The sequence below is a fragment of the Ptiloglossa arizonensis genome, chromosome 2, assembly GCF_051014685.1.
Source record: "Ptiloglossa arizonensis isolate GNS036 chromosome 2, iyPtiAriz1_principal, whole genome shotgun sequence".
In the NCBI taxonomy this organism is placed as follows: Eukaryota; Metazoa; Arthropoda; class Insecta; order Hymenoptera; family Colletidae; genus Ptiloglossa; species Ptiloglossa arizonensis.
In genome coordinates this window covers 24,396,857-24,409,660 of record NC_135049.1, presented here as the reverse complement: position 1 = coordinate 24,409,660, position 12,804 = coordinate 24,396,857, and the positions used below count along the sequence as shown (strand labels likewise).

General features: G+C 29.5%; 4 protein-coding genes across 6 annotated transcripts; 2 read left to right on the top strand and 2 right to left on the bottom strand.

The window, feature by feature from the left end:
- Positions 1-122: 122 nt before the first annotated feature.
- Ccm3 (programmed cell death protein 10 Ccm3) lies at positions 123-1,746 on the bottom strand. The gene is made up of 5 exons (XM_076305229.1): positions 1,493-1,746; positions 1,161-1,338; positions 938-1,070; positions 699-863; positions 123-419 (listed from the first exon to the last, which is right to left on the bottom strand). The coding sequence occupies exons 1-5, from the start codon at positions 1,562-1,564 to the stop codon at positions 335-337; spliced, it is 633 nt and encodes a 210-aa protein (XP_076161344.1). The 5' UTR covers positions 1,565-1,746; the 3' UTR covers positions 123-334.
- Fand (Pre-mRNA-splicing factor SYF1 fand) lies at positions 1,608-6,064 on the top strand. Of its 2 annotated transcripts, XM_076305218.1 has the most exons (16): positions 1,608-1,752; positions 1,999-2,223; positions 2,299-2,447; positions 2,521-2,842; positions 2,917-3,216; positions 3,301-3,442; positions 3,514-3,665; positions 3,754-3,974; positions 4,074-4,236; positions 4,305-4,418; positions 4,490-4,652; positions 4,737-4,846; positions 4,934-5,137; positions 5,209-5,428; positions 5,513-5,659; positions 5,803-6,064. In XM_076305218.1, exons 2-16 carry the CDS (start codon positions 2,182-2,184, stop codon positions 5,877-5,879), a joined length of 2,526 nt encoding a protein of 841 aa, XP_076161333.1. In that variant the 5' UTR covers positions 1,608-1,752; positions 1,999-2,181; the 3' UTR covers positions 5,880-6,064. The 2 variants fall into 2 exon arrangements, with proteins under 2 accessions (XP_076161333.1, XP_076161334.1); XM_076305219.1 differs by lacking the exon at positions 1,608-1,752 and having other exon boundaries at positions 1,884-2,223.
- Fbxo42 (F-box protein 42) lies at positions 5,680-9,102 on the bottom strand. Of its 2 annotated transcripts, XM_076305223.1 has the most exons (8): positions 8,946-9,102; positions 8,259-8,652; positions 7,825-8,168; positions 7,571-7,737; positions 7,361-7,491; positions 7,063-7,196; positions 6,856-6,992; positions 5,680-6,785 (listed from the first exon to the last, which is right to left on the bottom strand). In XM_076305223.1, the coding sequence occupies exons 2-8, from the start codon at positions 8,380-8,382 to the stop codon at positions 6,245-6,247; spliced, it is 1,578 nt and encodes a 525-aa protein (XP_076161338.1). In that variant the 5' UTR covers positions 8,383-8,652; positions 8,946-9,102; the 3' UTR covers positions 5,680-6,244. The 2 variants fall into 2 exon arrangements, with proteins under 2 accessions (XP_076161338.1, XP_076161337.1); XM_076305222.1 differs by having other exon boundaries at positions 8,259-9,098.
- Positions 9,103-9,711: 609 nt separating this feature from the next.
- LOC143143676 (protein O-glucosyltransferase 2) lies at positions 9,712-12,167 on the top strand. Its single transcript, XM_076305224.1, has 7 exons — positions 9,712-10,075; positions 10,241-10,452; positions 10,534-10,745; positions 10,816-11,060; positions 11,143-11,380; positions 11,455-11,754; positions 11,844-12,167. Exons 1-7 carry the CDS (start codon positions 9,912-9,914, stop codon positions 11,961-11,963), a joined length of 1,491 nt encoding a protein of 496 aa, XP_076161339.1. The 5' UTR covers positions 9,712-9,911; the 3' UTR covers positions 11,964-12,167.
- The last annotated feature ends 637 nt before the right edge of the window (positions 12,168-12,804 follow it).

Genomic DNA, 12,804 nt, shown 5'->3' with positions numbered 1-12,804 from the left:
TTAGAATAAATACTTTCCTTTTTCTACAATTCTCTTCAAATAAGAACTTTTATTTTATGTATAAATTAAGTATAACACATTGAAAATAATATTTCTATCTTTTATTAGAATGTTGTATTTCATGTATCTATGATTTTACCTGTGCATAATGATGTTATAACAATTTAACATATATAAAATAATACTATATATTTTATATTAAATGACATTTAAATTCTATTATCAAATACATAACAAAATCAATAAAATTAGAACGTATACACTTCGCAATAATTACAAGTAACTTCATTATTGTAAAAGTATCGCACATTTCAACTTTTTAACTGAATGTTTATTACTCACATTTGTCTTTCACTGTGAGCATTATCATATTTGTTTGATGTATTAAATATAGTGCACTCACAAATACTGCATTGGCTCTGCAAAAATTTCAAGTTGTAAGAAAATACGCTACATTAAACAATTAATACTCATGTTAACATTAAAAATTAGTCAGTGTATAAAAAATTCAATAAATATATTAAATTGATGTATTTCTTAAACAAATATAATAAATAAATGTGAAGGACAATACATTAACTTGTTCACTAACAAGCTACAAATTTCTTTAGCCAAGAGGTTCTTCACCTTGAGTTAAAAATTGTCCTCAATCATATACAAGTCAGGGAACAGTAAATATATTAATCAAAAATACTTACTGTCCTTCTTTAAAGTACTCCTTTAATGTGTTGCTAAATCTTTTACTGTATTTAACAAATTCCCTTTTTCTCTGATCCAGAGCCTGCTTTCCTGCAGAGCCACGTATAAATGCAGTAACTTCATTCACTGCATCTAAAAGTTTCTTTATTGCACTTGCTATTTCTCTGAGGCAAACACATTATAATAAATGAGCAACATAGGAATGATACAAATGAAATATATCAAAGTAAATACACACTTGATTGTTTCAAGGAAAGTTTTACGATCTGTTATTTCATCAGGAATTCGGCTAAGTATTCTTTTTAAAGAAGTTGATTTACGATTCAATTCTTGAAAAGCATCTTCAGATCGAGCTGATCTATATTCCACAGCTACAATTACAATAGATAAAACAATTACAAAATTAAATATATGTTTTAGTTAGCACTAGTTACTAGTATTTTAATAAAATATTAATATACCATCATAATCACAAGCTGCTCCTTGTAGTCTCAGGACACTTTCATTCATATCAACATTAAGTTCTGCTCGTCGTATTATACCAAGAATTAAATCATGTGTAATTCCTGGATGAGAATTTTCTGCTTTCAAAAGAGCTGTACGTAAAGTTTGAGCGACCAATACATTTTGTCTCTCTAGCTGTATAAATAATGGCGTATATAAATAAATACAAAATAGAAATACATTTTTTCTTCTGATAAAAACTGTTTGTCTACTAATAAATTTATTTTTTCTTTAGGAAATCTATTTTAGACAATAGTTATGACGAGGAACTGATGGAGGTTTTCAGTACCTTCATTAATATTGGTCTTAAAATTACAGGAAGAACCAGTGATGTAACTGGAGTTTCATCGCCCATTGTCATCCTTTACAGCGTTTATTTATAAAAACGGTTCAAATATAATTAATTAGTATGTAATTTAAACGTTAAACACGGCTAGTTAATCTTTAAATAGATGTTGCAGACATTAGTCAAATTGTTTACAGTAGATAAGAATCACGATCATATTCTTGATATGACAGCTGTCAGACTCCAGTGTCTTCCAAAACGAGGTAAACAGGTTGTGCAACTTGACTTTCAGGAAACATCTTTATCAGAAATTTTTCTAAATCAAATAACCATTTTATAATAAAAATTACAGAATGTAGAATATATTGAAAATAGTAATTATTGAAAATTTTGAAAGCAAAAATATTAATATACCAAGCATTTTTTTCTTACATTATGATTTTATGAAAATTTTATTGGGGTATTTTCAAATGACTCTATTAGCTAATAAATGCTATATTCCCTATTAGATCCAGTATTCCAGGTTTCTCGCGAGCAATGAAACCGCCTTAATATAGCGCGGCTGGAACAAATTGTATCAAAATAGGAGTTAACCTATCGTGTGAATACTTAATTGTAAATACGGAATGCAGTTAACTTACTATTGCTATTAACTTAATTAAGTCAGATCAAATTGAATAACGTTATCAATAATGTTGGAACGCAAAGATCAAGAAGGGAATTTATACGTTTTTGTAAGTATATTGTTAGAGTTAACCTCATTTTATTCTATATTAAATAGTCTTTCTCTATAATATTTTATTACATAGAATGAAGAAGATTTACCGTATGAAGAAGAAATCTTAAGAAATCCCTATTCTGTAAAACATTGGCAACGTTACATTGATCATTTAAAAAGTACAAAAAGTAGTAATTTAAACATTGTCTATGAACGAGCACTAAAAGAACTTCCTGGAAGGTAAGAGTTGTATTCTTTTGAAATTAAATAATTACAGTAATTCTTTAACTACTTAATACTTTGTTTCCATTAGTTACAAATTATGGTACAATTATCTACGTCAACGTGTAAGTCAATTAAAGGGACGATGTATAACAGATCCCCTTTATGAAGATGTAAATAATGCTTTTGAACGTGCACTTGTCTTTATGCATAAAATGCCTCGTATTTGGATGGATTATTGTACATTAATGACGGAACAATGTTATATAACTCGGACTCGACAAGTTTTTGATCGGGCACTTAGAGCTCTTCCTATTACTCAGCATCATCGTGTGTGGCCATTATACATTGAATTTTTAAAGAAACATAATGTATATGAGACTGCTGTCAGAGTTTTTAGGAGATACCTCAAGGTGCAAAAATATTATACTAATGAAACTTAATGTTTGAATAATTTGTAAATGAACAATATGTACCTTATTTCTAGTTAGCTCCAGAAGATACAGAAGAGTACATAGAATATTTGATATCAATAGAAAGACTCGATGAAGCAGCTGTGAAGCTTGCACAAATTGTTAATCAAGATGACTTTGTATCAAAACATGGAAAATCAAATCATCAATTATGGAATGAATTGTGTGATTTAATATCAAAAAATCCTTCCAAAATAAAATCTCTCAATGTAGATGCCATTATCAGAGGTGGTTTGAGACGGTACACAGATCAATTAGGTCCCCTTTGGAATTCTTTAGCAGACTACTATGTTCGCAGTGGTTTATTTGAAAGGGTATTCAAATATTTTTCTCTGCAGTGAAATATAAGTAATTATACTTCTAAATTAAATAATTCTTATATTTCTAATTTTTGTTAGGCAAGGGATATTTATGAAGAAGCAATACAAACGGTAACAACTGTTAGAGACTTCACACAAGTTTTTGATGCTTATGCACAGTTTGAAGAACTTAGTCTTAGTAAACGCATGGAGGAAGCTGCAAAAAATCCTACAGAGGATGGTATGGACACAAACATATGTATTAATACTCCATAAAAGCTGTAACAATATTTTCTAATATTATTTTTATAGATGATATAGATTTGGAATTGAGATTAGCACGATTTGAACATTTGATGGAAAGACGGTTATTATTACTCAATTCTGTATTACTTAGACAAAATCCACATAATGTACAAGAGTGGCATAAAAGAGTTATGCTTTATGAAGGACAACCACATGAAGTACGACGAATTTTTAATTTCTTAAAAGAGAACTCTTTGACATTTAACCAAAAAAAAGTTTTATTACTTTAGTTATTAACTTTTTCAGATTATTAATACATACACAGAAGCTGTACAAACTGTGCAACCACATTTAGCAGTAGGTAAATTGCATACTTTATGGGTTGCATTTGGAAAATTTTATGAAGAAAATGGTCAAATAACAGATGCTAGAGTGGTTTTTGAAAAAGCAACTCATGTTCCTTATACTAAAGTTGACGATCTCGCTTCTGTATGGTGCGAATGGGCAGAAATGGAAATTAGACATGGGTATTATATATTTTAATATATTCTTTTGTAAAAAAAATATATTTTACAAAAATTTCTTTTTATATTTTTAATATAATTGATATAATTTTGTTCATACAGAAATTATAAAGAAGCTTTGAAGCTTATGCATCGCGCTACTGCTATGCCATTTCGTAAAGTAGCTTATCATGATGAAACAGAAACTGTTCAAATGAGATTGTATAAATCTTTGAAAGTCTGGTCTATGTATGCAGATTTGGAAGAAAGTTTTGGCACATTTAAGGTAAAGTAATTTTATTTTTATAGCTTGTATTTTTACAATTTATAACTTTTTTCGTATTTTTTATATAGACATGTAAAGCAGTATATGACAAAATCATAGATTTAAAAATTGCAACGCCGCAAATCATTATTAATTACGGTCTCTTTTTAGAAGAAAATAAATATTTTGAAGAAGCCTTCAGGGTATGTAAATTATAATTTTGAGATTTTATTAAATTGTAATGGATTTTAATTGTAAATAATATTTTGCATAGGCATATGAAAAAGGAATTGCTCTCTTCAAGTGGCCCAATGTTTATGATATATGGAATACGTATCTTACAAAATTTTTAAAACGTTATGGCGGTACAAAATTAGAACGCACGCGAGATTTATTTGAACAGTGCTTAGAATATTGTCCACCTAAATATGCTAAAGGTATTGCCGTTTAGTATCGAATTTGAATAAGGTATTATGAAGAATATTTTGTTGTTACTTAATTATTGTCATATTTTATTGCAGTTTTGTATTTATTATACGCAAAATTAGAAGAAGAACATGGCTTAGCTAGACATGCAATGTCCGTATATGAACGAGCTACAAGCGCCGTTCTTTCTGAAGAAAGATTTGAGGTACGATATTCAATGTAGAAAGATATACCTCAATCATTTTCTAAAAATAATACCGGGACTAAAAAGTTAATAAATATGATTTTATAGATGTTCAACATATATATAAAAAAAGCAGCAGATATATATGGCGTTCCGAAGACGCGACAAATATATGAAAAAGCTATAGAAGTTCTAAACGAAGAAAATACAAGAGAAATGTGTTTGCGGTTTGCAGAAATGGAAACGAAATTGGGAGAAGTTGATAGAGCTCGGGCAATATATGCACATTGCAGTCAAATTTGCGATCCAAGGGTATGACATATTTGATCTAACAACTTATAAATATTATGGATTTTATTTATATAAATATTTATCTTGTTCAGGTAACATCAAATTTCTGGCAAATATGGAAAGAATTTGAAGTAAGACATGGCAACGAAGATACAATGCGTGAAATGCTTCGAATTAAACGCAGTGTTCAAGCTATGTACAATACTCAAGTGAATATGATGTCTGCTCAGATGTTAAACAATGCATCAAATCCACCGTCTGATGTACCGGTAGATCCAATGCGTCTTTTAGACAGTAAAACACCAAGTACAGGTAATCGATCGTAATTTTTATGGAGATGTTTTTAATTAACAATATTTAATGTTTAAATTTGACCAATAAAATATAATTTTATAGACAACGTTGCCGCATACAAAGATAGTATTAAATTTGTCCGTGGTGTAACGGAAAGAGATGGTAAATCGGAATCTCAAGTGAATAATCCAGATGAAATAGATATTGACATAGACGATGTTAATGACAATGAAGCGGATGTAGAAGAAGGTAATGTATATAATCCATAATAACACACTTAGGTTTTTATTACATTTTATCACATGTAATGCGTTTATAAATTGATTTGGACACTTTCCATAGCAACATACACATTTTACGTTTTGTCTTCTAATTTGTATGTTTACTTCCAGATATACCCATTGAAAAACAAACTATTCCGTCGCAAGTATTTGGTAGTTTAAAAGCAACTGAAGGCGAAGACGATTAAGCCGTACATAAATTGTGATGCGTGGAAAATATGTAAATAAACGGTTTTATAATGAAATCTTGACATTTATCATTATGCGTACTGTTTATAAAATTAATATTTGTAAATTCTTATCATGTTCCAAGAAATTAAATTTTACACTCAATGTTTCTTTTGAAAAGAAATAAACCAATATTTTTAAGCGTTAAATATTTATCACAAGATGTTTATAAATTTTTCTTACACTGCTGCACTGTTTTTACTTTCAAGTTAAAATAGTTTTTAGTAAATACTGTTCTGTGGCACAACTGAAATCAATGCAACACTAACATAACGAAAACATTCTTCATCAAATATGAAAACGTATTACTTGTTATTACGAGGCATTAAATAATATATCGTGGCGGATTTATAAAATGGAGATCATTATAGACTTCAGACTCATCTATAACAGAGTGACTTCGTAAAAGATCCTTACGAATGCCTCCGAACACTATTAATTCACCTCGACCCGGTACAAGCGAATAAAGTATTCTTTCATCAGGACCCGATTGATTATTGTGCTTCAAAGGAATCCACGAAGCTGTGCACTCATCACACAAAACGTTCGTAATATCTAGGACAAATATAGACAATGTATTCCCTGTTTTTTTCGCAGCTTTTGATTGCATTATTCGATTTCTAATTCTTTCTTCCATTCTACGAAGAGATTCTAATTGACGTTGCCGGTTGCTATTTGAACCATTACGAACCGGTTCATCACGAAAAGCAGCCATACTTAATACATTATCATTAGATAATGTTAAACTTTTTGTAAAATTAGGAGTGTGAGACGAAGAATGTGCATTTTGCCCAGAAGCTCTTGAGAAAGATCCATGTCGACCATTGACGTTTACCTCCTTATCAATATGAGCTACATTTCCTTGTCTAAAAACACACAGTCATGTATTTATGTATGTTTGTAGTTAATATCAATATTTAATTTAACTATTTCAACCTTTCTTGTAAAGGAGCAGGATCACATGCTTGTGATGGAGCTGTTCTTTGGCCAGTGACATTTCTTAGTGATATATTCAAATCATTTGGTTTTTTCTGGCATTTATTTATGTTAAGAACGATAACATAGTTTCCCACCTATTAAGTCAAATAGTTATAAATAATACAGGATAATACAAATTATTATTAACAGAATTTAAAGTTTTACCTTACAAGCCTGATGATACCAAATACGCGCTGGTGCCCATTCTGTATTGTGCATATTTACTTTTTTCCATGTCCAAGTTGTGCCTTCCATTTTTAATAACCAAGCATCATTCATAGCAACATTAGCACTACCTCCTAATTTTTTTAACATTTAAGTCATTTTATTGTATTACATTGTTTGAAATAAGTTCTTTTTGTTCGCACAAATTCAATGCATATCAATACAAATTATATTATTTACAATACATATCGTTTTCGTTTTCTTAAAATGTAATAGATATAATATCTAGAATTCTTACCTAGCACAAGAAGATGGTTATCTCCTAGCTCAATTTGAGATTGACCATAACGTGGTTCCGGCTTTAAGTTTGATGTAGCTTGCTTGTGCCAACTATAGGAATCCAAATTCAAACACCATACGTCATTGGATCTGCCTCAAAATAACATGCTCTTGTTATGAAATCAAATTTAAATAACAAAACAAAATTCAGTAGTTTAAAATATATTACCTATCAAAAAATACATTATCCATTATACCACCAAAAACAATCATATAATTTTTGTGGATTGATGCGGTATGTGCTGCTGTGGGTGGAGGCTTTTCCAGTGTATTTATAGTAATCCATTTATTAGATTCTATAGAATACACATGTAATTCATTGAATAGTTTTGATTCCTAAGAATATATAATGAATAATGTAATAATCTTGTTAACTGGAAAATTATTTTCATTTTTATTATTAGTTGTTTCAAATATATGTACCTGGTGTAAGGAATATGGTGATGGCAGAGTCCATCCACCAAATAAAATAAAGCTTTTCTTGTAATATAACATAGTAGCACCAGCCTTTGGGGATGGGTAACTCCCCATGGTGATTAATCTCACCCATGTTCTTGTGTCCAAATCTAATCGCCACAAATCATTAAATGTTGTATGAGTAGCTGTGCATCCTCCAAAAACATACATGGAGTTTCCATATGTACAAGCAGAGTGCGAGTGTCTCTTCCCTATGGTAGGCATCAAATGTGTAGACGGCCATGGATTCCAAAGCAATGATCCATAAGCAACAGATTTATGGAAATGTGCTCTATTATGCTGTATTACATCTGTCATAGAAATCAAAGTTTTAATGCTCATCTTTAAAACGTTCAAGATAAAAAAATTAACTATAATTAACAGTAGAAAATTTAACATACTTTTAGTAGCATGGAACCATCTTTTGGACACAAGCTTACATTCTTCAAGATCTTTGTAAGGTGGAATCAGACTTAAAATATATTCCAACAACACATCTGGCAAGTCATCGATCTTACACTCCATTTTACATTAAATATCTGTACTAAATGCGTTCTACTATTAAATAATACACTATTTTCAGTCTTTCAATTTCCAAGCCAAAGCAAAACTGTTATTATCTCAGGCAATCGAAAATCATGTTTCTTTGATATCACTTCCCAATGATTTTGATAATCTGAGAAACCTCCAAATTTTGAATGCAATGAATTTGACGTTTCTCCATCACATAACAGATATTTATATTCACTGCACATAGGTTATTTATATAACCTAATACCAGAAACCATTCGTGGACTGCAAAACAACACTAGAGATGTATTACAATCTCTTGTTAAGCTATCGCGTGAACGTAGCTGAAAATCATGTGTTAACGACGCTTAAATAAAAGCAAAATTTAAAGTAATTGACACGAGCAACCGGAAGTGTTTGTGTTATTTAAGCAGCAACGCGGGTGGTAGCGAATGGTACACCAGGAAGAGATTTTTGAGAATTCTGAGTAAAGAACAAAAACTAAACAGCCATTAAACTAAAATTACTGCATTCCGTAACGAATTACTAAATTTGGATATATTCTATTAAGAACGTACATTTTTTAGAGTATTTCTTGCTTTTTTACGAGACAATTGAGTTGTACCCGTCTGTAATCTTAGAAAGACCATAAATTTTGTTGAAGGGCTGCTTGTTCGCTTTCTCGGTTCCCTTTCCCTTTCTCCTTGTACGTGCGCAGCCCGTAGCCAGAACGATGAATATTTCCGTTCCCTGGAATCAAGTGAGAGGCGGAGACCGAATGGCCTGACCAATGTCATACTGGTATGGAATCAACACTGTGATTGGACCATAACTAATGAAAGTATCAAGAGGACTTGTTGCGATCGGTTACATAGAACAATTCTTAGTTTTAAATTCATTTTACTTTTGAAAATCATTATTATATTTTGCTTAACAAAAACTTCAAGTTTTAATGAGAATAATATTCCCAGTTAAAAAACAAATCTTTATTGCAAAACTTCCAGATACCAATGATAGAGCACTCCACGAGCACTTAATTGATTTAAAAAGCCTAGGTACTTACATTTTCCTTAATATTCCATATATTGGCTACCATGACAATTGATAATACAATAATTTAAAGCTAAACTTATACTTTTTATTATTAAGAAATGTTTGAAAATTTTGTTTTATCATCTTTTGCCATTTTCTAACGAGTTAGCCGTACTTATTTATTAGTAAAATACGTTTTATAAATAAAAATGTAATTGAAAATATTGTTACGATTCTAATCAACTTCAAGGTGGTTCTGTTCTTGGTTTTTATCTTTAGAACATGGTTATTAAATAGATAAATTGAATTTATTTAAAAATAAATACTTTTTATTATGAATTTTGGATGGCAGAAAATTATTTCATACAATATCGACCAATAAAATTCAAGGAAGAGTAATACTTAAACGAATCCTTTTATTATAAATCCTATAATTTTTTATTCTTGAAAGAATTATTAGTGTCGACGCCTCGTGTATTTACTTACATTGTACACAATCACGGTTGACAAAAATGATATTTATACCGCTTTTATTACTGCTTATTTGTCAAAAAGTAAAAAATGTTGAAATAAATCCATCAAAGACAATAATTTGGGGTCCAGGATTGAAACCAGATAAAATAACGATGCGAGCAAGATACATTTTCTTACAACTTACCGATTTACAAGGAAAAAAGTATGTTTTTTTTTTATACATCATAATAAAATCTATAAAAGATATTCGTGTTTTTAAATAATATATTAATTTATTAAAATTTTAGTTAGATGCAATTCTTAAAATTGTAATATTTTGTTTTATATATTTTACCTTTGCTGAACAGTTGCTCCAAATATTTTTAAGTTTAACAGAATCACCTGGAAAAGATGTAATTACTACTCATATACAAGGCCAAACTTCAACAGGGCAAGAGTGCCATGTATGGACACAAATTTTAGACTGCAAGGATGGAAGTTTTATTATTAGATACAAATTGCATAATACTTGTTTCAATTTAAAATTACAAATCAAGATAAAGCAATATAATTCACCTATCTTATTGATAGAATCAAAAGGTATTAATTCTGATAAATCTGTTACATCAATTTATTATTTATTTTTTACGTAGTAATAGGAAATTTAATGTAAATGCTTAGGCCCTGTTTATGAAGAAGAATGTTATTGTCCAGATCCTTCTATCAATAATTGGTTGAAAAATTTAGAATGTTCCAAAAATTATACACAAATACATAATGATCTTGCTAGTTTTATAAGTGTAGATTTTGATCATATGCGTGAAAACATCATAAAAGACTATGATCGACCATGGAGTGTTAGTCTTTGTCATTATATAGTTAAATCTAATAAAGTAAGTATTACTGTATCTTGTTATTTTGTATTGCTTAAAAGTTTGTTTGAATTAAACTAGATGAAACAAGATTTTTAGAACATGTTATGGCCAGTCTGTGGGCTTTAAAGTATTTATGGACTCCATTCTGTTGTCTATCACTCGAAAAGTTATTTTGCCAGATATTGAATTCTTTGTGAACTTGGGTGATTGGCCACTTGTTCCAAAAGAAGGCAAGAACTATCCTATTTTTTCTTGGTGTGGTTCTTCTGATACAAAGGATATTGTTATGCCCAGTTATGATATTACTGTATCATGTTTAGAGGCAATGGGAAGGTATAAATTTGATTACATTTGACTCAATTAGTTAACAGTATTCTAAGGATTTATGTGTTGGGTGATATTATACACAAAACAGGGTAATGTTAGATATGCTATCTGTACAAGGTAATACAGACACACCATGGGAGGAAAAGATAGAAAAAGTATTTTGGCGTGGTCGTGATTCTTGTAGAGAACGACTTGATCTAATCGATATTTCACGAAATCATCCTGATTTATTTAACGTCTCGATTACTAATTTCTTCTTCTTTAAAGATGAAATGGATAAGTATGGTCCTGGGCAAAGCCATATATCTTTCTTTAATTTCTTTAAGGTAAAAATAAATATATAGATCATGACATTTTAATTGATTAAACTAGAAATACAACATTACTAACATTTGTACAGTACAAATATCAGTTAAATATCGATGGTACAGTAGCTGCATATCGATTTCCATATCTGCTTGCTGGAGATTCCTTAGTACTGAAACAGAACTCCAAATACTATGAATTCTTTTACAACGAACTTGAACCTGGAAAACACTATGTGCCTGTAAAAAGTGATCTGTTAGATCTTGTTGAAAAAATCACATGGGCTAAAGAACATGACAAAGAAGTACTACAAATTGCCAAGTCTGCTAGACAGTTCGCAAGGGACAATTTGCTACCTCGTGATGTGTTATGTTATCATGTAGTTTTGTTCTATGTAAGAACTTAAGTAAAAATTAGACAGATTTAACTTCATTTATTCTTTTTAAATATGTATCATAGAATAACATGTTTTTTACATTTTAGGAATGGAGTAAACACTTAAAGAGTAAAGTTAAGGTACTGGATAACATGGAAGAAGTGCTGCAACCAAAATATTCTTGTAAATGTTACAATGATAATGCAAAATTTAAAGAAGAGCTTTAGTTTTTGCGATTTTTTAAAGGCCCCAATAATACAATTTATTTTTTTATAATAAATTTTATACGTAAAAATAATGTGCATCAATTTGAACTTCATATACTTTTCATGCATAATGCTGTATGTTGTGCTGTAAATAATAAAAGAAAGACAAAGATGATATTTAAAACATTTAAAAATTATTCTAATATTAACAAATGTCACTTTAGATTTTCTCATGCATTTATACATTTTTAATCTTTAAGTTATATATATCTTAAAATGAAGCAATTTTTAAGAAAATGCAAAATTTTATATGATTATAAATTGAAGAATCTATTTATATGTATACAAATCAAATAAATTTTTGAAGGAAAAGATAAGAATCAATTTGTAAATTCATGAATCTTTTAATGACAATCAAGAAAATATAAAATTAGATAAGTAAATATAAAATTAACCCTAAAGCAAACGTGTATACTGGAAGCTGTAAATAGATAGTACATCATGTACCTTGTTTCATATATTTTATCTTGGTGTAATAGATATGTTTATGCTGTATTATGTACACCAATACCCAAGCAATTAATGCAGGTTGTTAAATGTTGTATAAGCCAGTGTCTGTCAAAATTAAATAATAGTTAGTTTTCTCAGCATACAAAATAATATTACAAGAAAGTGACTGTATATATGAATACAAAATATGGATATGCAAAACTAAAACTCTGATATTGCATTCATAGAGTTTTACAATATTATTTAAATTACCAAAATTACTATTCTAGAATGTTGTTACGATTAATAAAATTATATCTTCAAAGTTCAGTCTTTGAAGTTTTTTGAATCCATTAAAATACATCTATATGAC

Excerpts from the sequence above, each read along its gene's own strand:
- Fbxo42 (XM_076305223.1), bottom strand. The coding sequence starts at position 8,382 with ATGGAGTGTAAGATCGATGACTTGCCAGATGTGTTGTTGGAATATATT. Across the intron at positions 7,197-7,360 it reads TAACCATCTTCTTGTGCTAG|GAGGTAGTGCTAATGTTGCT; the intron begins GTAAGAATTCTA and ends TAAAAAAATTAG. Across the intron at positions 6,786-6,855 it reads CCTGCTCCTTTACAAGAAAG|ACAAGGAAATGTAGCTCATA; the intron begins GTTGAAATAGTT and ends GTGTGTTTTTAG.
- Ccm3 (XM_076305229.1), bottom strand. The coding sequence starts at position 1,564 with ATGACAATGGGCGATGAAACTCCAGTTACATCACTGGTTCTTCCTGTA. Across the intron at positions 1,339-1,492 it reads TAAGACCAATATTAATGAAG|CTAGAGAGACAAAATGTATT; the intron begins GTACTGAAAACC and ends TTATTTATACAG. Across the intron at positions 420-698 it reads GAGTACTTTAAAGAAGGACA|AGCCAATGCAGTATTTGTGA; the intron begins GTAAGTATTTTT and ends AAATTTTTGCAG.
- Fand (XM_076305218.1), top strand. The coding sequence starts at position 2,182 with ATGTTGGAACGCAAAGATCAAGAAGGGAATTTATACGTTTTT. Across the intron at positions 2,448-2,520 it reads CTAAAAGAACTTCCTGGAAG|TTACAAATTATGGTACAATT; the intron begins GTAAGAGTTGTA and ends TGTTTCCATTAG. Across the intron at positions 3,217-3,300 it reads GCAGTGGTTTATTTGAAAGG|GCAAGGGATATTTATGAAGA; the intron begins GTATTCAAATAT and ends AATTTTTGTTAG.
- LOC143143676 (XM_076305224.1), top strand. The coding sequence starts at position 9,912 with ATGATATTTATACCGCTTTTATTACTGCTTATTTGTCAAAAAGTAAAA. Across the intron at positions 10,076-10,240 it reads ACCGATTTACAAGGAAAAAA|TTTAACAGAATCACCTGGAA; the intron begins GTATGTTTTTTT and ends AATATTTTTAAG. Across the intron at positions 10,746-10,815 it reads ATATAGTTAAATCTAATAAA|ATTTTTAGAACATGTTATGG; the intron begins GTAAGTATTACT and ends AGATGAAACAAG.